The 26,918-nt window shown below is 47.5% G+C and overlaps 1 protein-coding gene across 6 annotated transcripts; it reads left to right on the top strand.

Annotated features, from left to right (window-relative positions):
• The first annotated feature begins 87 nt into the window (after positions 1-87).
• SLC31A1 (solute carrier family 31 member 1) lies at positions 88-25,342 on the top strand. 6 transcript variants are annotated; one of them, XM_062011931.1, is made up of 6 exons: positions 90-157; positions 18,302-18,455; positions 20,268-20,426; positions 22,696-22,768; positions 23,158-23,326; positions 24,319-25,342. In XM_062011931.1, the coding sequence occupies exons 3-6, from the start codon at positions 20,313-20,315 to the stop codon at positions 24,518-24,520; spliced, it is 558 nt and encodes a 185-aa protein (XP_061867915.1). In that variant the 5' UTR covers positions 90-157; positions 18,302-18,455; positions 20,268-20,312; the 3' UTR covers positions 24,521-25,342. The 6 variants fall into 6 exon arrangements, with proteins under 6 accessions (XP_061867914.1, XP_061867915.1, XP_061867920.1 ...); XM_062011932.1 differs by lacking the exon at positions 90-157 and adding an exon at positions 10,837-10,889; XM_062011934.1 differs by lacking the exon at positions 90-157 and adding an exon at positions 16,792-16,848.
• The last annotated feature ends 1,576 nt before the right edge of the window (positions 25,343-26,918 follow it).

The following is a 26,918-nucleotide window of genomic DNA, read 5'->3' as shown; positions in this document are numbered from 1 at the left end:
CGATTGGTTGACACGGGGCGGGGCTTGGTTTGGGGGCAGAGCTTACAACGGTCACGTGCCGGGGGCGGGACGTACGGCGGTCACGTGTCGGGGCGGGGCGCACGGCGGGGCAGCGGAGCCGCGGAGCCGCGGGCTCGTGGCAGGCGGTCGGCGGCCGGTGAGTGTCGCGCCGGGCTCGTCGCGCTTCGCGCTCATCCCGCTGCCGCCGCCGCCGCCGCCGCCGCCGCCGCCGCCGCCGCCGCCGCCGCCGCCTCAAGGCCCCGCGTCCGCCCCCTCACGCGCGCCCACGGCGGGATGCGGCGCCTCGGGCCAGGCCGGGAGGGAGGGAGGGAGGCGGTGAAGGGGCGGCCTGTCAGCGGCAGGGGCTGAGGGGGAGATAGTCCCGGGCCGGCCCGAGGCTGAGGGCGAGCTGCGGGCCGTGGGCTCGGCGGGGCTGTTGCGGGGCCTGCGGGGCGGGCTGCCGAGCGGGCCGTGCTCGCTGGGGTGCGGGCGAGCCCGGAGGGCAGGCGGGGAGCGCCCCCGCAGCGGGGCCGCGATGCACGGGCAGAGGCTCCCGGGGGAGCCGTGGGCCTGGCTTGGCGAGCGGCGGCGTGTTTGTTCCCAAGGTGACAGCCGGGCGCCCTCGGTCGCCATGTGCTGTCCTTGCTGAGCGCATCCGCCGGCCCGCCCTGCACCCAGCGAAGCCGTGTTCCCCTCAGGGACCCGGGGACTGGCCCGTCTCCAGGGGTGGTCTGGCTTTGCCAAAGGCTGGCTTCAATGCCCTACTTTTGCGCCTTGGTAGGCACCCTGCAGCTCTGAGTGCGAGAAGGCCGGGACACTGAGGCACTGTTATCCCTCACATTTCATTCTCATGGCATGATACTTCTGCTATGTTTTTTTTTTCTCAACATCGGAATAGCTTCTTGGTTTTACAAACATCTGTGCTGGGCCCTGTTAAGCAATTTCCCCCCTTTGCTTTGAAGCTTGAGAGTGCTCCCTCTTTAGTGGGGCTTTTCCTTTGGAAAGCTGATATCTCTAGTTGCTTTATGAGATCCACTGCCTTGTCCTTAAATTCATCCCTTCTGAAACACACCGTGTTGAAATGCAGCAAAACTTAATGCAGAGGGAGAGCAACATGACAATAAGAGTTGGATCGTTTTCTGGCTTTGAATAAATTTGGGCACTGATGGGAAATTTGGCATAGTTCCTGCAAGGCTGCCAGGTCCATTGTAGCACTCTATTTGCAGTCATGGGGGGGGTTTACAGCCTGGTTGGAGTGTCAGTGATTTCATTTCTAGAGGGAAATGACAAGGGGGAGTATTAAACAGCTTTTTTTCCCACTGCAGAATGTGTGATTAGTTTAGAATGGAACTTGCAAAAAGGAAAAGTAAAGCCAACACAGAGGATAGTTTACCAAAATTTGATGGAAATTCTTAATTGGAGCAGATTGTTCCTCCCTTGGTATGGCAGGTGGACATGAACTTCAAACAGGAGATGTGGTTCCTGTGTTTGTTAGATGAAGAGATATTTTCCTGCTTTGCCTCCTCCTGTATTTCTATCAATTTGGCAGTCAAGGTAGATTTTTTTAAGCAGTGAAGACCTGTGTGGTTCAGTCCTAGTGTTTTGGTTTTCTTAGATCAAGGCAGTATTATATTTGTAGCCAACTTTTTTGCTTTTGTTTTAGTATGAAGTTTAACTCAGAAGCAAAAACTTTCCAGTTACAGTCTTTCCCATCAGGGAAAAAATAACCTCATGTACTTGGACAGATTGGGGAATGAACTCTTAGAGAGTAGCTCAGGAGAAAAGGACCTGGGGCATGACCATGAGCCAGCAATGTGCCCTCGTGGGCAAGAAGGCCAATGGCACCCTGGGGTGGGTCAGAAGGGCTGTGGGCAGTAGGTCAGAGAGGTCCTGCTCCCCCTCTGCTCTGCCCTCTTGAGACCACATCTGGAATAGTGTGTCCATTTCTGGCCCCTGTGTTCCAGAAGGACAGGGAGCTGCTGGAGAGAGTTCAGTGCAGGGCCACAGAGATGATGGAGTGGAGCATCTGCCTTGTGATGAAAGGCTGAGGGAGCTGGGGCTCTGCAGCTTGGAGAAGAGGAGCCTGAGGGGTGACCTTATCAGTGGTTACAGACACATCAAAGGTGGGTGTGAGGAGGCTGGAGCCAGGCTGTGCTCAGTGATGGCCAATGATAGGAAAAGGGGCAACGGGCACAAGCTGGAACAGAAGAGGTTCCAAAGAAACACAAGGAAAAGCTTCTTCCCTGTTGAGGTGAGGGAGCCCTAGCACTGCCTAGATGGGCTGTGGAGGCTCCTTCTCTGGAGACATTCCAACCCAGCTGGATGAGTCCCTGTGTGCCCTGCTCTAGGTGGTGCTGCTCTGGCAGGGGGGTTGCACTGGATGAGCTTTGCAGCTCCCTTCCAGCCCTTGAGATTCTGTGATTCTTAGCAGAGCAGCCAATGTGCTTTCCCACCCTGGATTCCAGCACTGGCAAATCTCAGTGTCAGTGAAGTGGGCAGGTAGCTGCTAGGAGTGCACACTGCAAGCATCACTTCTAAGCCTTGTCTTAGCCTTGTTTTTTACTTATTTAAGCTTTGTTCCTAGCTCTCATCTGCATTTGAGTTTGCAGTGGGCTTGTGGCTCCTCCTAAGTTCCTAGACCAATTTTTCATGTTTATGCTCAAATCCCAAGCTTCAGCATGGTTAACAGTATGACATCTTCTGCAAAGGTGGATTCAACTCCTCTCTTTACAAGTATTTATTAAATTCACTTTAAATCTATTTGATCTCAACCTGCCTCTGCTTGAGCCCGAGGTAAGCAAAGCTTTCACAGTGTTTCTCATGAGTAGCAGTTTGTGATCTTCTAGAGTAAGTTAGCATTCAATTTAATGGTCCCAGTTCATCTAATTTGTGATGTGATATTTCCTGAGGCTTTCAGCAAGATTTGGCTTATGCCTTGCTTTTTTTCTCATCCCTCATTGAAAAGAGGGGGCACTGGAAGTACAGTGTAAACGTTGCTGCTGAAAGGCACATCGGCTTTGTAACTGTGGATGTGTTGAAGCTGACTGTGACTTCCCTGCTGCACAAACCAAACTTGAAGTGATGCTTTTTGCTGCACACACCAATTTTTGTTTCAGTAAGCAGGATTTTTCTTTTTCCACTCCTTCCCCCCACCAAAAAAACCCTGAAAAAGGATTGAAAAGAATAAAATGAGGGGGAGTTGCAGGTTCCCCCTTGACTTCGTGTTGAGAACTGAGGTGTCTGTGGCTGTTTCTGAGTTGGGATTTTGCTGCTTGTTGGAAGTTACAGACAATTCTTTTAATTTTGTATCAGATTTCTAATCTAGAGCAGCTTTTTAACTAGGCAGAGAATTGATTTCTGCCAGTAGAGCAGAGGAGCTTCCGAGTCACACTTCTGCTTGTGTCAGTTTTTTTGTTGTAAAGCAGTTATCCCTGCCTCTGCCTCTGACTTGCAGTGGACAAGAAGCTTTGTGTTTGCTTTAGCTTTCCTTTTTAGAGAAGAGGTTTGGGAGGATTCTTCTCTAGTGTCACTTCAAGTCTTGGCTATAGTGAGCCACTCTGTCTCTGAGCAAAACCTTAATGCTTGGCAAGGGAAGGCATGGAGACTGCTGATCTTTAGCTGCCTTGGAGTACAAATAGATGAGAAGGTCTACTGTATCCACACTGTGAGCTTTGCATCAGAGCCCTAAGGAGCTCCCTTTCAGATGTCTTGTTTTCCAATGAGACATCAGGTCATATAGAAGACAGGACTTTCTATTCTTTTAACTACAATGTAGTATTTTCTCCTTTACTTTTTGCTTACTGTACTTGGGTTAAAGACCCTTCTACCCGACAGGACAGTCTTGTGCCCTGACACACCTGCCTTCTCCACACTTGGCTGAAGTTCACCCTGAAAGTTAGCAGTAATCTGCAGCAGAATTTTGTGAAGTTGAGCTGAAGCAGCCTGCCAGCATGAACTCCTCCAAAAGCCTGCAGGAAATCACTGGGAGTCTTGGCAATTTTTTCTTGGGCAGGGATGAAAAAGACTCATTCTAGTTGATGTTGCTTTTCTCTGGGACATCCAGTCTTTGCTAATCTACTCTGTTGCCTTTTGTTTCTGGAAATGTTCCCAATCAAGTCCCAAAGGACTCAAGACCAATGATATTTCCATTAATCTTTTATCTTAGTTGAAAGGAATCTGCTAATGCTGAGAATAATGGGACTAGTTATTGTGAACAAATTAAACTCCTGTTCTGCTGCACTACAGATTAACTTCCTAAAGCCTTTCATTTCTTGGTTGTGGAATTAGACTTTTCTGGTTTAGAAGCCAATCTAGAAGCAGGAGGCTGTGATGAGATACCTCCTTTTTGTCCTTACTTCTCTATTCCTGTGATCTTTAATGTCATCTTCCCAATGTCTTTTTTTCCCTCTGTCCCACCAGTTCACATCTGCAAGGGTCCTGTTGATTTGCAGTGGCACTTGCAGTCATGGTTGCTAGCTAGAATATATGCTTGTGTGGAAACTACTTTAAAATTGCCCCTTTTCTCTCTTACTCTGCATGTATATAGTATCAGAAAATCCCCCAGGATTTTACCACAGGTGTGACTGTCACTTATGATCTGTTTAAGAAGTTGTATGTGCACGTAATCTATTCACTCTAGTGTTACCTAAGTAGAGCAGACCATGGTAGCTCTAGATCCCAGGCCACAATGTTATAAGGGATTGTGCTTCTTTTGTCCTCACTGGTGTCAGCCCAAGATGCTGGGAGAAAACTTAGAAGAGCATTCAGCTGTTCTGCCATGAAACTGAGAGTGAGTGCACCAAGTTCTCTCCTGAGACTTTGTGAGACTTTGGCTTTAACAAAGCTGTCTGGTCCCACACTTGCTCATTAGTACAAGGATTCAGATCTCCTTCCTCTGGTGAAGGTACATGAGCTTGGAATGTGACATTTGTGATGTATGTAGTTAATCTTTTGGCTAACTTGGATAAGAAAAAGTGTGACAATTGGCTTTTTAGGGGCTTTTCTTTTAAACACTTCTGTTTTTAAAAGCATCTGTTCTGGGTGGCAGGAGTGTGCAGCTCAAAGACACTTCCAGGCTTTTTCTCATGTTAGGGATAATTGAATTGTACTTGGGTATGTAGGATTAACAAGTACTTTCAGGCCACCTCCAAGAGGCAGTGCAAGCTAGTGCATGTTAGCCAACTGGCTAACCTGCTCCTCTGTGAGTGTGGAAAAGCAAGAGAAAACTGCTTCCCTGTTGAGGTGAGGGAGCCCTGGCAGGGGCTGCCCAGATGGGCTGTGGAGGCTCCTTCTCTGGAGACATTCCAACCCAGCTGGATGAGTCCCTGTGTGCCCTGCTCTAGGTGGTGCTGCTCTGGCAGGGGGGTTGCACTGGATGAGCTTTTCAGGTCCCTTCTAGCCCTTGAGATTATGTGATTGGGAAGGCACATGGCTTGAGCCTCCTGATGGAGCTGCACGTCCCTGTGACCCAACCTGCTCCTTGGCTGATTTCTTTCAAACACTGAGTGTACTCTGCATGGGGAAATGGGAGCAGCTCCACGCCGTGCTGGTGCAGGCTGAGTGCCCAAGCTCTGTGCTGTGCTCAGCAGCTCCCTGCAGCTCCTGGCTCAGTTCCTCCAGATTGTGCCAGAGGCTGCCCTGAGATCCAGGGACCCGACAAATCAGTTACGGCCTCAATTAACTTTTCCTGCCTGATGTTATTAAAGAGACTTGACAAAGTATTGTCACAGCTTGAGTGCACTTCCAAACTTGCATCCTTTACTTGGGAAAGAAATAACAAACGTGTGGCAGACTCAAAGGCAGGGCTCCCAGCAGGCACGCCGTCCCCATTTATTCTCCTGCAGCCGTCGGGAAGTGGCGGCGGCGGCTGCCGTCCGTGTGGCGCTCCAGGGGAGGGCTGACACATCCATGAGCCTTTCCGACGTGGTAAGTCAAGCCTTGTACATCAAAGTGATAAGGGAAGTTGAAGCACAAGCTCCTTAGGAACACACCCAGCCCTGGGATACTCTGGAAGTGAAATGCAGTCCATAGTGTTGGTCTGGTTTTCTCACTTGCCTCTTTTATGGTCACCCTGTTTGTCTGCACTCCAAGCATAGTGGTTTTGACAAGAGGCTGAGCCATGATTTCTGGCTTCTCTGCCAGGAGGGTTTTATACAAATCAAGTTACTATTGACTTTATTTCCCTTCATTAGCTTGGGATAAGTCATTACTGAACCTTCATGTTTAAGGTGGTGTGAGGTGAGGCTTGAAGGATGCTGGGGGAAATTGTTACAGGTACTGTCAAGGGGAAGCCTAAACAAATTAAAAGATAGATACTTGGGAGTTTTACAGCTGCCCTCGAGCTCCTGCTACAGGTTTGGTTGTACTTGTAAAGCCATTTTTGTGCTGCTCTCTTCATACAGGGCATAAACACAGAGCAGTGTCCTTGGATAGTAAAGCCCAATATGCTTTATTCTGTCTATCTTGCTTCTTTGGTAAGACAAAATACTTTAAGAAACCTTTTGGCAGTAGCATCAATTCCTTAATTTGCTGAATTCCTCAAGTAAAACCCTCCAGTACATCACAATAGTGGGATCATGTGCACTGCCTGCCAGATGATCCCTTTCTGGGCGACTCTTGTTTTTGATCTTACTTAAACCCACTGCCCTTACCATAAGGATGCTTGTATGGCAGGGCACAGAACAGCTACACTTCTTGCCCTTTTCCTCCTTTGTCACATTTTTTCTTTGGTAGCAATTGCTAATCCAACTTTCCAGCCAGAGACACAGCTACTGTGACAGGATTTGTCTTGTGTGGAAAAATTTCTGCACCATGATATAACTGCCTTGTTATTTTTTATCACTCCCCAAGCTCCCACAAGCTGTCCTGTAGTTTTGAAAGCATCATTTTTCTACATTGTGGGGTAGATACTAAAGGAAACTAAGCTTGCTTTATTACAGAATCCAAAAGCAAACAAAGCACTACCTTAGTCACAGAGTCTCAAGGGTTGGAAGGGACCTGCAAAGTTCATCCAGTGCAACCCCCCTGCCAGAGCAGCACCACCTAGAGCAGGGCACACAGGGACTCATCCAGCTGGGTTGGGATGTCTCCAGAGAAGGAGCCTCCACAGCCCATCTGGGCAGCCCCTGCCAGGCCTCCCTCACCTCAGCAGGGAACAAATTCTTCCTTGTGTTTCTTTGGAACCTCTTCTATCTGACAGAGAAATTAATACTTGAGATGTGTTTTGTGTAATGTGTGTGAAAATCATCTCTGCAACACATTTAATGTGGTCAGGGAGCTCTAAAATCTCTGCATTTTTGCAAAGATCTTGTAAAGAAGACTCAGGAGTCACTTTCCCTCTTTCTTGGAGCTTTATGTGAGCATCCTAGTCCTTGCTCTGGCCCTACCACCACTGGTTTATGCCTACAGTGTGCTGCATAGTCCAAGCAGTAAATATTTGTCTTGGATGGTATGAAACCTGTGACTGTAACAATAGGGCTTGTCAATATTTTGTGAGGGATGGTTTTACCCTGAGTGGGGTGTAGCAGGAATCCCAGCTGCCTCAGCCTATCCCCTCAGTTTGCAGAGTTAAGTGAAGTTGAATATAAATATTGCCCACTGACCCTATTGCAAGGAATGGGTTTGCTTTGAAATAGGCAGTGGGTTGGGCAATAAATGGGCTTTAAGCAGAGTAAAAGTGATGATAGCTGAATCTGAGCAGAAGTTAATGATTAGCCTTTGATGCAGATAATGATATGCATTCTGCTTGTCAGCATTATCAAGAAGTTTAGAAACTTTGCTCTGTCTCAGACTTGTGGCCTGTTTGGAGGAGACTTGTCTCTGCAATAGTAAGTGCTCAGCTTTTTTGTCAGCTATGAATGATTTCTGCTTGGGATTAACAGCTCTGTGGCAGTGCAAGGGTTTGAAAGCTCCATGAAAACCACAGTGTTCAAAGCTCTTTCCCAGGGTGGTTTATTGCCTCTCATACTAAAAATGAAGTAGTGTTGATGGCTGGTTGTTCTGTCTTTCCATGCCCTAGAGATAGTCCTGTCAGAAGAGTGTCACGAGGCCAAGGCTCTTCTTAGGGCAAGCTCTTTCCCAGAGAATGGTTTGATTTTATTGCCCTTTCCCTCTTGATACCTCAGGAAATCTTCTGCCTTGCAGAGGTGGCAAAGAGTGAAGGTGTGGCTGAACGTTTGTGTTTCCAAAGTGAAAATGCAGGGGTGCTGTGTTCTGTGGACTAGGGCTATGAGTTTGTGCTCCCAACTCTTACAAGTATTTGCATTACTACCTGGAAGTTATTGTCACATCTTCCAGCCTCTTGCTGTTACCCAAGATCACAGAGTAAAACCAGGAAAGTGCCTCTGGCAATGTGGGTTTTTGGTCTTAACCCTCTGCTGAAGCAGAGGTTGACTTCCACACACAGTGGAATGGATTTTGCCAATGGTGGCCTGTGTTCTACCTTGCATCTGCTAAGAAATAGCTTCTGCCTTCTCAAAACAACTGGTGTTTTGGACAATTGAAGCACAGAAGAGTTTGATCCTTGGCTGTGGTTAAACAAGGTTTTGTTTTGAGGGAGAGCTGTAGATGGCATTGCAGAATTAAGTGAGAATGCATCCATTTCCCTTCTGCAAGCTGGGGAAGCATAACTCTCAGAATTCCTAAGTCAGTCTTGTGAACTGTTAGGTCTTTAGTGAAAAACCTGCTTTTAAAAGGTGACCCTGACACACCAGAGTGGGGTTGGAAGTCCCAACTGTTGATGCAGGAGCTGGCATCAACGTGTGGCTATTGCAGCAATGTCTGGCACAGGCTGGAACACGCCAGCTCCAGGGAAGGTGAACGGTTGAGTGGCCACCATAAAATGCTGCTGTGTCTGCACATGAGTGTGCATCTGGGCAAGTAATTGCAGACAAACTACAGAAGTAGGAAAAGAAAGGAGTGAAATGTGCTGCTGGAATTGTTATTCAAAGAAGCTTTCCCAGGTGTCTCTCTGTGATGAGTTATGTGGCAGTACTGGACATGAATGGATGTGAATTGCTTAAACTGGCTGGATGCCTCAAACTTAATTAACAGGGAGTTCTGCTGGGTGGTTTTCTTATCCAGATTCTCAAATCATACCTGAAAACCAGTTCAGAGCTTGTACAAATGTTGCCTTTTCTGAGCTAAGTGTGGTTATGATGTTGAAACAGCTCTAGGGGGAAAATGAGTTTATTTCTGGCACGCGCAGGTTTGTGTCACTGGTTAGGTTGTTATCAGCTGATGATGAACTTAAAACTGTCTTTGTTCATACTGCAGTGCCTCAGGCATTGCCCCAGTTAGTTGCAGGGAAAAAGTCTGTGCCAAAGAATTCACAGGATGTTCAACAACAGGAGCTTTTTAGTTCAACTACAGGATCTATATCTGGGTCCATAAACACTGCCCTTGATCTCCAGAGCACAGAGCAGCTCCTCGTCATCCCTGCAGTTACTGCGAAGTCCTTGGCACACACAGGTTACCAAACTACGTGTGCAGGGGGAGCAGTAAGGTGCTGACTGAGCAACCTGCTCAAGCTGAGCCTGCTTGAGCGAGGAAATTGGAAATCCTAGGAGGTCCCCTAAACCTCTCAGTGCCATGACTGAAAATGTAAACCTCCAGTCCTGCTGCGGTGACACGTGGAGCAAGGGCAGGCAGGGCAAGAGCTGGGAATCTTCTGTGGGCCTTCTGAGTCACCTATGTTACTGGATTTTTGTCTGCCTTTTATGAGGCCTGTAATAGATCCATGCCATCCATTTTATTGTCCTCAGTATTAGTGTTATCTGCATGAGACAAAGGTATGTATGATGTTGCCAGATATAGCACCTGTGATAAAGGCCAGGCGAGGCACTTTCAGGGCACATGTGTTTAGGGAGTCATGTGTTTTTGCAGCTGAGGAAGCTTTTGCTTCCTTGCTTGGGAATGCACTTGCTGAATCCTGGTTTAATTTTTGTGTCTCTTGAGATTATTTTACAGTCTTACAGAGCTTAAGGGAAGAAGGCTTTTGTAAGTAAATCTGGTCAGAGGTGTTTATACTGTGTAGAAGCTGATGTGTGTTCTTTCCACTTCAGCAAAACACATAACAGTGGTTTATTGGGTATTAACTTGAAGGTAGTGCCCTGCCTCACATCCTGACATCCACCTAGTGTTCCTTACAGATGGGATGCATCTGCATGTGGCCACTGAATGGTCACAAACAGGAGTACAACAACTCTTACCCTCTGGACAGACACCCTTTTTGTGGGAGGTAGGCTGGCTCCTTTTCACACATACCAATGGTGTGGGTGGTGTGAACCTGCAGAAATCTGGATGCTGAGTTAGTGAGTGTGATGGGAAATCTTATGCACAAAAGATTTTATCTTCATCTTAAGATTTAAGTCTTCCCTTGATTTAAATACAAAGTCAGTTGTAGGTAGAAGAATGCAAACTAGCATCTGCTGCTGGTTAGGACACAGAAATAGCAATATGAATTCTTCACTGGGCCTGGTTTTCCTAAGGAAGTTGAAGTTATCTAAGAGACAGTTCCAAATACTATCACCTTTTTTTTAGATTAAAGTTTTTGAAGAGTATTGCAGGGCCTAGGACTTGATCCCACTTGTTCCTCAGCTCACAGTGAGGCAGCAGGATCATTCCTGGTCTCTGGCCACGTGGATCACATCTCTCTGGTCGCTGTTCCTGCACTTGGTTGTGCAATGTCTCTGCAGAAATGACCACAGAGGATAAGGAAGTGTCTATTTATTCAAGAAGTTACATAATCTTGGAAAATAGGGATCACATGGCATTTGTTTTCTGTCTCCCCTTCCCTGCTGGTCTCCTGTTTCTTTGCACTGGTAAGAAGGAGAGCTTGGCAGCTTGCTTCATCTGACACGTTAGCAGGAAGGTCCTCAGGTGAATGCTGGGTAAGTGAACTGCACTCTGCTGTCCTGGCTTATCTTTGCTTAAACACAGCATGGTCCCTGGGGGAACTGGGAGGCCTTCAGGGCTCTCCTCCCAGGATGCTGAATACCAGCTGTGTTGTAACAGGAGTAACTATTACAGCTCTACTGTTTTATACCCTTGACGATATGAGAAAGAGCAATGAAGCCGTGATGAAGCAGCCTGCCAGACCACAGTCCTGGGGTAATTGCTTCAGAAGCCTTTGACATGCACAGGGAATGCTGAAGAGGTTCTTCTGTAGATGCCTCATGGGAACTGCCTTTGATGGAAACTTGTTAGCACTAGCTCTGAATGCACGCTGGCGTTGGCAATAAGGAGTTTTGGTGTCTGATGTGCTTTTGTGGGAGCTCTTTAGCCTGGATACTTTATAAAGAGATTGTAATGTAGCATCCTCTGTCAGTTTTGGCATCTCTGATGCCATTATTTCCCTCCAGATGTACATTTGAGTCATCCTTTGCATGCCATCTTCTCTTCTTTGATAACCGTGGGATTGGCTCCTCAGGTCTTGCATGTTCTGCTGCTCTCCATAAACTGCTCTTGGGTGTCAGAAAAGGTTTACTGGCTTTATTTGGCTAGATAGGAAGGAAAACAATAACCAGTGCAGAGCAAATACAGGATCTTAAAGGTTAATGGTGAAAGAGAAATAGATATGAAGAGGGAAGGGGGGAAATGCACATGTACAGAATGGAGGACATTGTGCTTGTGAGTGGCTTGAGGATGGCATGTCACTCCTCTGAGTGCAGAAGTCACAAGTCTGTCAGAGAACTGATCTGCTCTGGCATCAGCACTCAATGTGCCACTTGCATGTCCTGGTTTTCTGTGCCCAGAGAGAAGAGCTGGCTGGAGGTGGGTTCTACTCTGTTATAGCTGGAGCAGCAACATGAAAAAGGGGAAAGTTTTGTGATGCTCACACAAACTTTAAACTATTGAAGGATCCCAATCACCTTTACAGTCACAGAATCACAGAGTGGTGGGGGTTGGAAGGGACCTTTAGAGATCATCTAATCCCACCACCCTGCTAAAGCAGGTTCTCCTTGATCAGGTCCCACAGGAACATGTCCAGGTGGGTTTGGAAACCTCCCAAGAAGGAGCCTCCACACCCTCCCTGGGCAGCCTGGACCAGGGCTCCCTCACCCACACAGTGAAATAGTTTTTCCTTACATTGGTACTACCTTTGTCACCGTTCACTGTCTGCTGATGCAGCATCTCACCTTCCTGAATACTGACTGTAATGTTTATTGGCATTTCTCATCAGTAAAAAACCCCAGCTTGTGGCTGACATATCTATTCCTGGCCTTCTGCTTCTGGTCAGTGGATGGGCAGCTCTGGGCCAAGCGAGCTGTGCTTTGTTCCCTGAACTGCACTTTTGATTTGCTCAGCTTCTAATAGTCTCTCTGTCTGGGGCTGACAAAACCAGCCAAGGGTGGAATATGCTCAAGTCCTCTGAAAGGGGCCCACTGGAGATTTTGGGTTAGTTTGTGCTCCCTTGGGTTGAAAGCATTTGTGTTTGATCAGGATGGCAGCAGGTTATTGCTGGTGTAGTAGAACACTGGTGCAATAGTGGTGTAGTAGTTCACATCTTTCCTGACATCTCTTTCTCCAAATCTTGTTTGCTGTGTCCTGCTCAGCTGTCCTTTGTGTGGGTAAGAGCCATACACACACAGTTCAACAGCCATCCTCAGCATCTGTCCATTACCCACAAATAACTCTCTTGAGCCAGGCTTCTGTGACAGATGTGTGCTCAGCAGTGGCTGCAAAGCACTGAAGCTCTGGGCTGTGTCTTGCAAGCCTGGATTGTGTGGTGTTTACAGGAGATGCCAGATCCAGCTCCAGTGGCATTCCTCGTGTCATGCCTTGTGTCATATTGGCAACAACATGAAAATGATCTAGTGAGATGTATCCCAAAAGCCTACTGTGCACCTTCAAAGATGTTTTCCCTCAGCCCTGTGTTGGGGGTGGTAAGAAGCAGCTCATTGCCACTGTGCTGAAGAGATGGTGTCACTGTCTCCTGTCCTGCCAAGAGTGGGACAGCCTGGAGAGCATCTGTAGGTGGTGACCCCAAGATTCAGTCCAACAGGTAGAGGCATGGATTAGTCTCTAAGGTTACAGTTCTTCTTTCAAAAACAGCCTTAACATTCACTAGTCTGTCTGGGAATGAGGCCAGGATTCTTTTGTAGATGAGGGGAGTTTCTGCTGATTCCTGTGCTGACCTAGAATTTGTGGGAAAGAGACAAACCTCTCGTGAGAGGTTGATGTGGTCATTGTGGTAATCATCTTACCTGCTCTACTGAAGCAAGGGTTGAGAGATGGCCAGCACAAGCAGAGGAGGGCAGGACAGGATAGAATAGAATGCAATAGTATAGAATAGAGTAAGATAATGATGGAAGAGACCTATAATAATCATCTAGCATAACTGCCAGGAGTTTGGGAGCCTTATTGAGACAGCAGAGGGTCACTCCTCGATGCAAAGCTTTGTATCTGTTCCATGTGCTTGAACCTGGGTTGTGTCAGACATCTCTAGCAGAAATGAGGTTACAGCCAGAAAAACCTTGGCAAGGACTCCTGGCTTTTGCCATGTTTCTCAGGAATGCCCTTCATTTATTGTATTTCCATCTCCTCTAGTTTCAGTACAGGACAAGGGGTGATGGAAAGAAGCTGGAACACAAAAAGTTCCATTTAAACATAAGGAAAAACTCTTTCCCTGATGAGGTGAGGGAGCCCTGGCCCAGGCTGCCCAGGGAGGGTGTGGAGGCTCCTTCCTTGGAGCTCTTCAAGGCCACCCTGGACACGTTCCTGTGTGACCTGATCTAGGTGGGAGCTTCTTCTGCAGGGGGTTGGACTGGATGAGCTCTAAAGCTCCCTTCCAACCCCACCATGCTGGGATTCTATGATAGTACAGCTCAGCAAAAAGCTCCTCCCAGGAGCAATCTGTGTGTTGCTCACCTACCTCACCAACATTTTCTCCATCTCTATACAGCTCTTGTCAGCATTTCTCAGCCTTTCCTCCAATGTTAGCAGTCTTACAGCCAAGCTTCTGTTCTGCAGGATCATCATCTGCTGCCTTTCACTTCCTTTGGCCAGTTAGTGATGACACGGCCTGATGTGATGCCTCTGCTTCATGAAGTTCAGTGCATTGTCTGTTAAGAACAGCCTGTCCTTAGTTATATATTTTTTCCTTGTTCAAAGATGTAGAGGTTTCCTGAGGAATCTGCAGAAGCTGGAAGATTAGGAATGACTATCCCCTTCTAGGGAAGCAGATCAAGCAAGGTCTCTAACAGAAGGTGCCCAGACAAGTTTGCTATGAAAATAAACTCCATCAAAAGATGTGATTGTAGCCATGCTGAGAGAAAGAGCTCTGGCCCCTCCTCTAGTAAGGAGGATCAGTGCTCAGTGAGTGCAACCAGCTCTGCACTTGGTTGAGTGCAGCTTTGGTTCAAAGTGGAACCTTGAGGGATGAACCAGTGCTGACATTTTAGCAAATTATTTTAATCTTCACTTTAATTAAAAGCTGATTAATGTATATAACTCTGCTGCTGTCAAATCATGTTGTGCAACTCCAGGAAGCTTTTATGAGCCAGCATCTCAAATGGAATCCATACTGTGACATTGGACCACTTGTTTCTTTCTGGCTGTGTCCACGAGTGCTGGGCACTGGTTACATGTGGAGGGTGTAGCCTGTCCCATGGGGACAGAGCAGCCTGGTCACAAGAGGGACAAACTGTTACAGGTGTGGGGTGTGGGAAAGAGACACAGGGATCTGGGAAGAATGAAATTAGCAAATGGTGGCATCCAGAAGCCCTGAAGGGTAGAGGTTTGCAGCTCAGGTAAGTGTGAGAAAACAGCAAAATGACTCCACATGGCAGAGTTCTCTTGTGATGTTTGTGAAGACCCACCGATGCCCTGTGAGTTCCCCCAGGCACCAAGGAGTGGGCAGGTACTCAGAGTGTGATTGTTGGCCCCAACTGTGGGATTTGGCTGGGCTGCAGAGAAGCTGAATTGAACTCTGACTTAATCCTTCACCCCCAAACCTCCCTGCATGGGTGGCACAGGGCTTTTCTCCACTCACTCTCTGTGTCCTGCCTCTAGGGTTTGTCAGGGTTGCCTTAGGAAGGAGTCTGTCTCAGCCTGGGCAGATGCCATCCATCATGGGCACAGCTCATGAGCAAAGAAGCATTTTTGGCATGCTGTCTTCCCTGCCCTCACCTTCACCATCCACAGCGGTGCTGTAGTGGTTCCAGCCTGGGATCCCTGATGGAGTTGATGACAGAGGAACAGTCTCCTGTGTGTCTTTCTCACCTCATGGAGAACTAACAGCCCTGTGGGTTACTTTTAAAAGCCCATTCTTCTGCTTGTATTGGGTGTGATGGCTGCTGAAGAGCTGGTCTCTACATGCTACCAGCTTGGCTGTGTCTGCCTTCTAATGCCTCTGCTGACTGCTTCCATCTCTGCATGTCACAGTCTGCCCAGATATCATCCCCTTTCCAAGCTGAATGTAAGATGTTGTCTGCAGCCATGCTCAGCACTTTTTTTGCCCACCATTCTCTGCTCCCTGCCCTCTACCCTCTGGCATCTGAAGCTGGACATCCTCCAGAGTACCTGACTTCCTCCTTCAAAAGCTTCTGAAACCTGTCTGTATCAACAGCTCAGCTCTATCCCTGCTGCTTAGAGGTGGAGAGGGAGAATATACCCTCTGCCACACTGTGTGCTTTCTGCTGATGTGGTGGAATCGATTTGCAAGCTTCTCTGGTCACAGACAAAGCCCAGGAAATACAAACTCGTGGAGCCTGACAGCCCAACCCTCCAGCTCTACCAGAGCTGCTCTCCCAAGCCATTCCCTTTCCTGCTGTCCACCTTCTAGTGTATTGAGCTTTGAGGAAGCTTTACACTTCTGGTAAAGGCTTTTGTTTGGGGCTCTAAGGTGGTGATGCAGAATCAGGCCAAGCCAAACAGTTCTGCTGTGACCTTGCAAACATCCCTTAAATTCTTAATATAGCACTAAGAGCTCCTTCAGGAGTTGTGCAAGGCAAAACCAGAGGTGTGGAATGAAGAGGTGTGCTGGCCACAGCATAGTCCCTCCTTGTGTGTCTGAGTTCCAGCCTGGGGTTGTGTCTGAGTTCCAGCCTGGGGTTGCTGAGGCTGCTCAGGAGAGCTCTGAGGGGAACTCTGTCTCTGGAGAGCAACAGGGTGTATCTGTGAAACACTCTGAAGAATCATCTGCTTGTTCCCCACATCACTACAGTGTGTTTAGGTAGCTCGATGCAGGAGGGGCTCTGGCTGCATATGAAGTGATGGAATTGTTCTGTCCCTCAGCTGTGCCTTTAAGCAGCTCTGGAGCTGAGCCTGGGATTCTGGAGCAGTCACAGCAAGTCTCCTGCCTTGGAAAGGAAGCAGTTAAAGTTAAAGTTGTCGAGTTTGCCCGGAAATTGAGTAAAGTAGAAGCAGTGCTTAAGGCTGGGATGAGTGGCTCAGCCCGTTCAGAGCCCAGGGTCAGAGGCAGCGCACAGTGCTGTAGTGTCTGCAGGCTCTCAGCTTCCCCTCCCACCTCCATTTACTGCACTTTAAAAAAAACCCCAACCAAACAGAATTGGGCTTTTGACCACAAGCTCAGAGCCAGTGGAGCTCAAACAGTCTGCCAGCTGGACTGCTGTAAGTAGAGCCCTGCTAACTTTTGGGTGCCTTTTCTACTGCTGATGGGTTTTCTGTGTAGCATTGCTTTGTGTCCCACAGGACAGGGACAGACATGACATGTCAGCAGGAGATCTTTGCCTTTCCAGCTTGCTGGGTTTTAATCTTTTCTCCTTGGATTTCTCTCAGGAGCTTTCATTCTAATTCTTAGTGAATCTTCCCAGGTCTTTTTCACATCTTCTTCAGGGGAAAGGAGGAACCTCCTGACTACCAAAAGCGTTGGTGGAGGGACCTTAGGTAAGAGTCACTCCAGCTGGGTTGAGACAGAAGTCTGGAGGTTTCTGTGCAGGAGCATTTCTGCTCCCTGAGTCACTGCAGCAAGCACTGTCTGTGTTGAGCAAGTAACTAGTGTAAGGGAGGCTGAAGAGATGTTTTTTAAGGCTCAAGCCCTTTTGGGTAGAGCCAGTGGAATTCATTTTCTTTCTTTTCAGTGTTCTGCAGGGAGAAGTTTGCTGCTCTAATGGGCAGTGATTTAGGGCTCTGTTGTTAATCCTGTTAGACTGCTGATGTGGAAAGGGATTTCAACTCTTTCTGAATGTGACTTTAAGGCAGCTCTGTCTGCACACTGTGTCTCAGACCAAGCTGATTTATAAAGCACTTTCTGGGAGCCTGGCAGATCCTTCCCATAATGTCTCCTGTTTCTGCATGACCTGTGTTCCTGCATTCAAAGGTGTATCTCCCTTGGGTGTCTGGAAGGCTGTTTGCCACAGGAAAAGCTCAGTGGGCTGGCAGGATTCTGGATTAACAAAGCAGAAGCAATAGACTGGGAAAGTGTAATGGAGGTTACATATAATGGCAGTCATTTGATGGCTTAGACCTGCTTGAGAAGACTGCTCTGTGTCTGGCATCTCACCAGGTCCAGCTCATTTACCCATTCTATTGTGCCCTGGTATGAGATAACTGTCTTCCCTTCCCTTCTCCATGCCCTGGAGTGGTAAATGTGGCTTCCTTGCATGTGTGAGGTGAGGCAGCACTGATTAAATGTTGGTGGGAAGGTGAAAGTAAATGTTAATGCTGATTGAGCTAACAGTATGTTGGTTGTCAGATCCTGCTCCTGGCTGCACACCTCCCTGAATCAGTTTGGTTTGCTGAGCTGCCACCGTGGCAGTACAGCACAGGGTCAGAATCTTCTATCTGAACAGAGCCTGTCTATGTGCTGAGGGCAGTCCTGCTCTGAAGGAAGGAAAGTCCTGTGTGGAGCTCTTGAGCCTTGCTGTTTTCCTTCAGAACTGAAGGGGCTGTGAAATGGAGGCTGTGGCTCCTCTGTGCTGGGATGACAGCACCAAGAAGGAAAGAAGCAAGCCCTGGAGCAAACTTCCTCATTCCCATCTCCTGTCCCACCCTGTCAGTTTTCTTATGTGGTAGGCTACTGCAGAGTGCAAACAAAAACCCCCTTTTGTGTTGGTAACAGTGAGGCAGGTGCACCATAAGATTTGTGCCCTTCAGGTGTGCAAATGGCTTGAAATACCTGAGCCTGCTGCAGCCACTGTGTGTTCCAGATCCTCTCACCAGGGTGTGCTCAGTATTCCATTCCAATGCCTCTGTTTGCACACAAAGATGTGGAGCAGGCAGGGATCAAGTCACCCATTCAGACAAAAATACCTGCTGCTGAAGTGCTGGGTTTGTCAAAGACTAAATCTATTTAAAGAAATGGTGGTAATAGAAACTTCTGTTTGTGTTTTTCCTCCAGGTGTGGAGGCAGACTGGTTGAGAACAGCGCCCTTCTCATGACAAGCACAGCCCCGTGTCAGTCAGCTTGGCTCTTAAGAGTCTGCCCAAGCAAACCAGAAGTTTACACTCTGAAGTATTACACAGCCATTAACCTGTTACTGCTGCTGCCCTAGGTATTGATTATTACCCCAAAGCACAGACAGAAAGCTCCTAAGTTGTAACTTGGAGACTGATTCTCCTGTGGTGTTCCACTGGAGGTGGTTTGTTTTTAAACAGAAATACATCTATGTGTTGGTAACCTTCAGTAGCACAGAGTCAGCTGAAGGGGCTGAGGGTAGGCTGCTTCTTCTTGTGCTACCTAATATCCCATCCTTCTCAGGATCCCATGAAGGATCTTTCAGTGTTGGGTAACGGCAGGAGGGGGTTGGACTTGCTGTTGGAGCAGTCAGTGTAGCAGGGTGGGGAAGGAGCTGCATGAGTGAGCATCAGGTATACTCTTCATAAGCTGCACCAAGACCCTGCCCATCCACATGCAGCTGCTTGTGAGTATTTGACCCTGTTTGTTAATACAGTGTAAATATCTAGAGAACATGTCCCCTGTTTCTTCCTTTCTGAAGACCAGTGATATTAAGTTAGTGAGAAGCAGGACAGAACCCAAGCACAAAGTGAGTTTTAATGTAGTGAATAAGCAGGGCTTCTGTGGCGTGTCTTGGAACACAGTTTGGCAGCAGTGTGGAATCCTGAAAGGGATAAATAATCAAATTGGACAGTAGTTACCAGTGAGAACGTTGCATCCTAGGGTTTCATTTCTGCTCTCCAATCTAAATATATTCACACCTACATCTGTTCAAACACCATACTGCCTTGTAGCTTAAAAATCTCCTCTTTCCCAGGGTAAGGACACCTTGAGGATTTATCTGGAAGGAAATACATCTCATCTCAGGTTTCTTTGAAACTTCAATTTGATAAAGTGTCTGTTTCTTCTTTCACTTGGTTTTATGTGAGTGCTCAGCTAGACTGGGAGGGCACACAGTATTACAGGCAGGGTCTAGTACAGCAGCGTCAGTACTTATCTTTAGTGGTAGCTAGGTTTGCCTTTGCCTGGCTCTGTCACACTGACAGATGCTGCTGTTTCAGGATTTACTGACAGTCCCAGGTTATTTCCTCTCCTGTTGCTGTTTTCACCAGGTGACTTTTTCACTTCACACCAGAAATTGGCCCTGGTTCCATCCCAAGTTGTGCTGGGGTGCAGAGTGCAGTCCACATCTAACCCCAAGGGTGTGTTTTTCTGTTTAATGTAGTGTGTCCAGACAGAAGTGATTTGCAATAACCAGATTAGGGATTTGGACTGGCAGCCCTTTGAGTGTTTCTCTCATTGTCTGAAATGTGATTAGAGGGGAAATGTGACAATGTAAAGCTCATGGAAATGAAATCCAGTTGCCTGTGGCTGTTGCAGACCTTTGCCTAGCAGTAGGTCTTGTACCACCTAACATAATTTCTTTGTTAAATATGTTCCCAATAAGATGCATAACTGTCAATTAAGAGAAATATTGTAATCTGGCCCTTTAGTATATGCAATTTAAAATAGGGCTTGAGGTGTTTTTTGCCTCTTGCATGACTGTAACTGAGAAGAGACTTGGGTTGTTTTCCTCTTACAGATAAGAAATGTTTCTTTATGCTGAACACTTGTCCCCATGTGCTACCTCTATCAGATTAGGCTGCCTTTCTGGCAAAAAGGTTTAGGATGATGTAGCAATATGATGATGTAAATCTGAGAGGGACACACCTCCTTTAAATCATTCAGCTTGCTTTGCTGTGTGTGCTCTGTAGGACTGTGAGTGCAGGACCACGAGGATGCTCCAGAAGTTTACCCAGAGGCAGTAGCTCTCGGTGGCTTAGAGTATTTTCTCTTACAGAAGCAACAGAGAAACCACATTCTCCTTTAGAAAAGTGCTTCTTGTTATATTTTTGTGTTTGTTTTTCAGGGTCCCACTTTTCTACGTGCCTTTTTGAATCTCTCTGTCATAAAGATGTCTCACAATCACCCCACCAACAGCTCCATGTTGTCAACTACACATCCTCCTGAGCATCACCACTCAACAGCAGCCCCAGGACATGACCATGGATCTGACATGATGATGATGGTAAGTGGAAAAGTCACAATTAACCAGAGAGTTTTTCCTTGTCAGAGTAATTTGTCATCTTAAAGACTATGCTCTTGAGAATTGGAAAGTAAACTTAAGCTTTGGAAGGCATGAATCAATGCAGTTAGAACACAGAACTTACTGAGGCTCTTCTAGAGTGAAGGAGTGGCATGAGGTGATATGCAACACCAAATGGATTTCAGAGCTGGAGATCCTTTGGCAAAACAGCCTTTTGTTGCAAAACCCTTTCTAGCAGCCAGCCTGGGCTCTGCCCTTTAGCCAGCTAGAGGCAGAAATGCAAAGTAAGCATTTTCCTGCAAGAAACGGAGATGGATGGACATCTCTGGGCCAACAGAGCTAGCAAAAGCCTTAACTGGGACCAAGAGGATTGCACATTGGTCTGATGGACTGGTCTTACCTGCAGATGAGCAGCCTCTGTGCCTTCTTCCTCCTTACTTTTAAGTATGCACTCAGTTAGGGGAGCAGAGTGCTAGCAGGGCTCTGCCACACTGGCTGTGTAGGTCCTGAATCCTGCTGGTTTAGCTACCTTTGATTTAAACAAGTTCAGACTTGTGCCTGCTGGCATCAGTGAAGCTTTGCAGGGATCCTGGCCAGAGTTGCCCTGGAGATGACCATAGGATCTGTGCTTGTGTGGAGCCAGTTCCAAGGACTTTTTCAGCTTTTTCTCCCTTTCCTAAATACATTTGGAGTGAGGTTCAGATGATTAAAACATGACTCTATGGTTAAGTATTGAAAGGAGGGGAGACAGCATGAAGTTCCATTTCAAATGAGGATATACTCTGAGGTATGTTTTGCAAGCCTTCAATTAATTTGCCTGCCACTTATGTGCCTTGAAGAAAGAATCAAGAATCAATGCAGAGAGTACCACAGCAAGAGAACAGAGGACTAAAGCAGCCTTCTCTTTTGTGATCATAGCCCAGTAGTGCTTCTGGAGCTTGCAGTCCAGCATTCTCACTGAGAGCCTTGTGAAGCTCTTCATATAATCTAACAGCAAAGTGTTGGCATTCTCTGATCTGCTATTTTCTGTGTAGATGCTGTTTCTTCACAAGTGTCAAGTGCTCTTACCTTCAGTGGATGGTTACAGGACTTTGCCTTGCCCCACAACTGAGAACTGTGATTAACTGCTCAAGATTATATTGCAGATCAAACTGTCAGGGAATGAAGTCAATAAGTACAGCAGCTTAGATAATAGGCTGAACACATTTTACCATGTGCATAGTCCCAATCTTCACTGGCACCAAGTCCCAGGCTGTGTTGCAGCTATGGTTTATGGAGTGAGGCTGTAATGCTCTTTGGCTTTTGTGGTTTTTGTTTTAAGTGTCAAAATGGCAAATTCACCAAAGAAATGGAAGTGCTGTCTAAAAGATGTTTATAATAATTTGTGCTGTGGGGGTGCAGAACAGCTGCTGCTTCCTATGGGTGCTGAAATGAAGCATAATTCTGATTGTCAGCAAATAACTTTAATTAAGACATGAGGGGAGATCAAAGAGAAATTTCCTCTACCTTAGTCAGTACTTTGCATGTGAAAAGACTGTGCAGCTGCAGTCAAGATGTGCTAAACTGCAGTGTATTTACCTGCATGGGAAGGTTGGATGAACTCCAGCTGTCAGGGGCATCACTGCTGTCTCCCTTTCCCACAGCACTCACTGTACAGGTTCAGGAGCCCTTATTTTCACCCCAAGGAAGCTGTGGTCCTGTTTTACATATAATACTCCTCATTGTACCTTTGTTTCCTGTAGGATATTAGGAGGCTCTGTAGGGAAACAACAGTCTGCTGGCATGGTGCAGGATGGCAGTAGAGGATTGAGCCCATGTCCACGTGTGGTCAAGATGGGGAGAATAAAGTGCCCTGTACCCCAGCCCACAAGTAGTCATGGGGAGGGGAAGATGAGCTCCACAGTGACAACATCCCTAGTCCCAGACTATGTCTGATGCTGAGGAGAAAAGGAGATCCAAAAGCAAGGAGGCAGTGCTTTTCTGTAGCAGGTACTGTGAAGGACAGTGCCTTCTGCCCAGGGCACTGCCAAAAAGAGCTGCACACTGCTGGAGCCTGGAGCACCTGTAGCCGTGTCTCACTTGTGTGTGTTACACTCAATTCACTGAAGAGTTTCTTCAAGTCTGTCTGGTGAACCACTGAAATGATCTAAGTTCTTGTCATCATACAAAAGCCTTTGCTAAACCTTGTTGTGAACTCCATCTCAGGATGAGCTGTTCAGGCTCATCTTGATGTTCTTTATGTTTTGAGCAGGCAATGACTTTCCACTTCAGCTATGAGAATGTGCCATTGCTGTTTTCGGGACTTATAATCAATACTCCTGGAGGTTAGTACAACTGTCTTGTCCAGTCCAAAGACAACCTTTGCAATTGATGAATGTTTCAGGACTTACCTTGCTCTTTGTGCCAAAAGCACCCAGGCACACGGCGTTGAGCCTGTTTTAAACAGCACCTGTGGGGTGAACAAAGAAGGGAGATGTTTGTACAGTTCAGGAATTTGACTGGTCTTATGAGCAAAAGTGATTTGCTGGTGTCATTTATGGATGAAAACCCAGTCAGAGTGTGGCTGAAATTCACCCATCTGTACACACAGGCACACGGTGCCCGGCCGTAGCCTGTGCCACGGCCTGTGTGCAGTCACACAGCATCTCTTCTGATGTGTTGAAAGCAACCATCCTTCATTGCACAGATACAATAACCTTCCCTCTTTTATCAGAAATGGCTGGTGCTTTTGTGGCTGTCTTCTTCCTGGCCATGTTTTATGAAGGCCTTAAGATTGCCCGAGAGTGTCTGCTCCGTAAATCCCAAGTCAGCATCCGCTACAACTCCATGCCAGTGCCAGGGCCCAACGGCACTATCTTGATGGAGACTCACAAAACTGTTGGGTAAGACTTTCTCTTCATTCTGAGACACATTTTTTTTTGCAGCAGTTGACAAAGGCAAAAACAAGGACTGAAAAAACCATGCAGCCAGTATTGCTGTCTGCAAAGGATGTTGACTCCAGATTGAGATGCTGCAGGATGCTGCGCTTGAGTTGCACGGACACCCTAAAGGATGGGGGACAAAAGGAGGAAAGCAGCAAAGAGTCAGATAAGATGGTTTTTTTGGGTACTCCCCAGGACAGAACTTGGATGTTATAGCCAGCAACCCTGACAGAAAATCCCAGCATGGTGGGGTTGGAAGGGACCTTTAGAGCTCATCCAGTCCAACCCCCTGCTAAAGCAGCTCCCACCTAGATCAGGTCACACAGGAACGTGTCCAGGTGGGTCTTGAAGCCCTCCAAGGAAGGAGCCTCCACACCCTCCCTGGGCAGCCTGGGCCAGGGCTCCCTCACTCCAACACTGAAAGGGCTTTTCCTTATCTTTAAATGGAACTTTTTGTGTTCCAGCTTCATCCCATCACCCCTTGTCACTGGACACAACAGAAAAAGTGCTGCCCCAACCTCCTGACACCCATCAGTGAGATATTTGTAACTATTACTGAGCTCCCCCCTCAGCCTTCTCTTCTCCAGGCTGAGCAGCCCCAGGTCCCACAGCCTTTCCTCATTAGGAAGATGCTCCAAATACTTAGGATCCTTCTGTTGACAGGTAGCCAAAGCCTCCAAAGCTGCCATTCTGCTTATTCAATGTGGGGGTAAAATCAACTTGCAGAAGTCTGTTTCTCAGCTGAAAGTTTTGTCCTCCCAGGAAGTATTGTCAGCTGTAGGGGGAAAACAGTTACAAGTGACAGCTGCATGCAGAAGCCTCTGCTTTGGTACCTTCTCTGCCATTCCATGCCCACCTTGGCATCCTGACAGCTTGCTTTTCTCCTTTGAGTTGTGCATTTTCCTGCTGCTATCTCATGGATGCTGACTCTTCTCTGGGTTTTGTGTCCTCAGACAGCAGATGCTGAGCTTCCCTCACCTCCTGCAGACTGTACTGCACATCATTCAAGTCGTGGTCAGTTACTTCCTCATGCTGATCTTCATGACATACAACGGGTACCTCTGCATAGCCGTGGCAGCAGGGGCAGGGACGGGCTATTTCTTCTTCAGCTGGAAAAAGGCAGTTGTTGTGGATATCACAGAGCACTGCCATTAATGCTGGCTGCTGCTCAGAAGCCTCTCCACCCCCACTGCTCTCTTGAAGTGCAGCCATCATGAGGACTGGATCATTCCTAAGCTGAAAGAGAAACAATATAAAGGAAAATCAACTGGAGTTCACCACAAGATCCTAGCTGGGGTGCAGGGATGTGAGGAGCTGGGGTGTGCTGCTCCCCCTCGCTGCAGGTTGGGTTGACTCATGAGGGTCCTGTGGTAGCCCCTCTTGGCTAGGATTTGCTTTATTCTTAGATTATGCTGTGATTGAAATTAGTTGGCTGACAGAAATATAGGAATTATTCTTTAAAACAAACAAAAAAAAAGGAAACCATTTTCTTTCCCAGTTGCTAAAAGCCCATCTGTGAGGGCTGAACCAACAGGAGGTAAGGATCAAAGTTGCCAATGGAGCCCACGTGTGTGAATGGACCTTTGGATTTTACTTTGTTTTCAATATGGACATAATGCCAGGGGAGGAGATCCCCCTGGAATTGTGGCTTTTGAGGCCAGTGACACCTTCTGATGCAGAAGGACTCAGCCTCTGAGGAAGATTTGGTGCTGCACATCAGACACGCTCAGGCCTGTCCTGGCAAGGGAATGCTTCGACGTAAGGCTGACACCCGTGTGCCTCACGGGGGCTGGATGAGTCTGTCGGTGTGTGATCAGTGTTGTTAATCTCCTGATGCATCCAGCAGCTTTATTCAGCTTCAAGTAATGATGTTTGGGTTTGGCTGCTTTCACTTCCCAGTCGTGGAACTAGAGTAGGTGCAGGACAACAATCGTGTGCTTTACAGGGCAAATGATTTAAATAAACTGTTAAACCAGCGATTGCTTCATCTGAATTGCACCTGGATGGACCTAGAGCTAGGCTTTTGGTACACTGAAACTACTTCTGTACATCAGGGGAGAGCTAAATAATGAGTTCATGACACTAAAGGTTAAAATGTCTGAATTGGGCATTCCTTGATTGAGATGAAGTAAAACCACCATGTTCCTGTCAAGGAGAGATTTGGGGAAGAGAAGAAAGAGAAGAGGATGACAGCAGCCTCTGGTCTCCTCTCAGGCAAAATTCAGAACAGCTTGTGCTGATTAAAAAGTATTCCTGACCCAGATGATTCCTCTTTGTTATCACTGTGTGACCATGTTAGCTTGGAGCTGCAGTGCCAGTGGCTGACAAGTGTTGTGCAGTAAAGAACCTGCTGTTCAGCACCATGAGTTCTGCACCTTTCACAGGCCAGACAGGCTTTGGCACAGGCAAAAGCAGCTTCTTGCACAGCCACAGCCCAGGACATGCCTTGGGTTTTGTCAGCAGCAGTGTTGGTTTAGCACTTTGTTATTAAACTGCTTGTTGTAGGGGATGTTGTGCAGGGTACAGTGCAAAGCTGAAGCTGGAGCCTCTATTCTACACAGGATGCTCAGTTTGTGCCTGTAGCTGGCTAACAGGGAAGATGGGGGGACTTTAAGAAGGGCATTGAAAACCAGGCACTGCTCTCAGACTGATGAGTGGGACGTGCCTCGAGAACAGGGAGTAGAGATGAAAGTTTCAGTAGCAGTGTTGCCTCTGGAGATGCCGCTGGTCTCAGTGTTAGCAGCAGCTGCCTAAGGAAAGCCAATCCCTGCCAAGAGGCATCACATGTCTTTAGCCTGTGAGCACTATGCGGTGAGGCCCAGCCCTGGGGGAGTGGTTCTTCCCTCTGCTGATGCTCCTCCATCAGCACAGAGCCCACCCTCACCCTACCGCCCTCTTTGAAAGGCAGCAGGAAGTGTGTTGCTGCCTCTACCAGGAAGAGCTGCACCAGCTAACGTCAGCAGCTTCGGGGTGACACCAGCTGCTTGTTTGGACATCTTGTCTCCTTTTGGGCAGTGAAAACAGGGAATAAAAGGAGATGAGGTACAAGCAGATTTAGGCTGTTACAGAGCTGCTTTCTGTGCAAATTTGCATCTGGGTGAAAGAAGCAAAGGTTTTTTGTGGCCTCCTGCTGATGAGAGATAGAAAAGCATTTCCCCAGCCTGATCTTTCAAGGGAGTTGTGTGTGCAACAGGCTGCAGGACATAAGGTAAAAGTCTGTGCCCTCTAAGTCTGTGCCTCCCTGTGAGAGGGGGAAAACAGACCCTTCTGAGCCTTTTGAGGATGTTTTGGTGTTTGCCAGAGAGAATGGAAGCAGTCAAGTGCTGGAGATGGTTGTTCATGGCTTTAAAGCTTGACACAGCAGAGGCCTGATCCCAGAATGGGTTCAGAGCTCTGAACACTGTTTCTCTTGACCGAGCTGGAGCTGTGGCTGTGGCAGAGCTGCCTGGCTGGAGGCTGTAGTCAGGAGTGTGTTTGTGTGGTGACACAAGTTACTTCATATACCTCTTATTGTGTCTTTGAAACAGAACCTCTGCTTGGGCTCACCTCCCTT

This window comes from Colius striatus, chromosome 19, assembly GCF_028858725.1.
Source record: "Colius striatus isolate bColStr4 chromosome 19, bColStr4.1.hap1, whole genome shotgun sequence".
Classification (NCBI taxonomy): domain Eukaryota; kingdom Metazoa; phylum Chordata; class Aves; order Coliiformes; family Coliidae; genus Colius; species Colius striatus.
The sequence above is the reverse complement of the archived record's forward strand: the minus strand, read 5'-3'. Positions and strand labels throughout refer to the sequence as shown.

Excerpts from the sequence above, each read along its gene's own strand:
- SLC31A1 (XM_062011930.1), top strand. The coding sequence starts at position 20,313 with ATGTCTCACAATCACCCCACCAACAGCTCCATGTTGTCAACTACACAT. Across the intron at positions 20,427-22,695 it reads GATCTGACATGATGATGATG|GCAATGACTTTCCACTTCAG; the intron begins GTAAGTGGAAAA and ends TGTTTTGAGCAG. Across the intron at positions 22,769-23,157 it reads TATAATCAATACTCCTGGAG|AAATGGCTGGTGCTTTTGTG; the intron begins GTTAGTACAACT and ends CTCTTTTATCAG.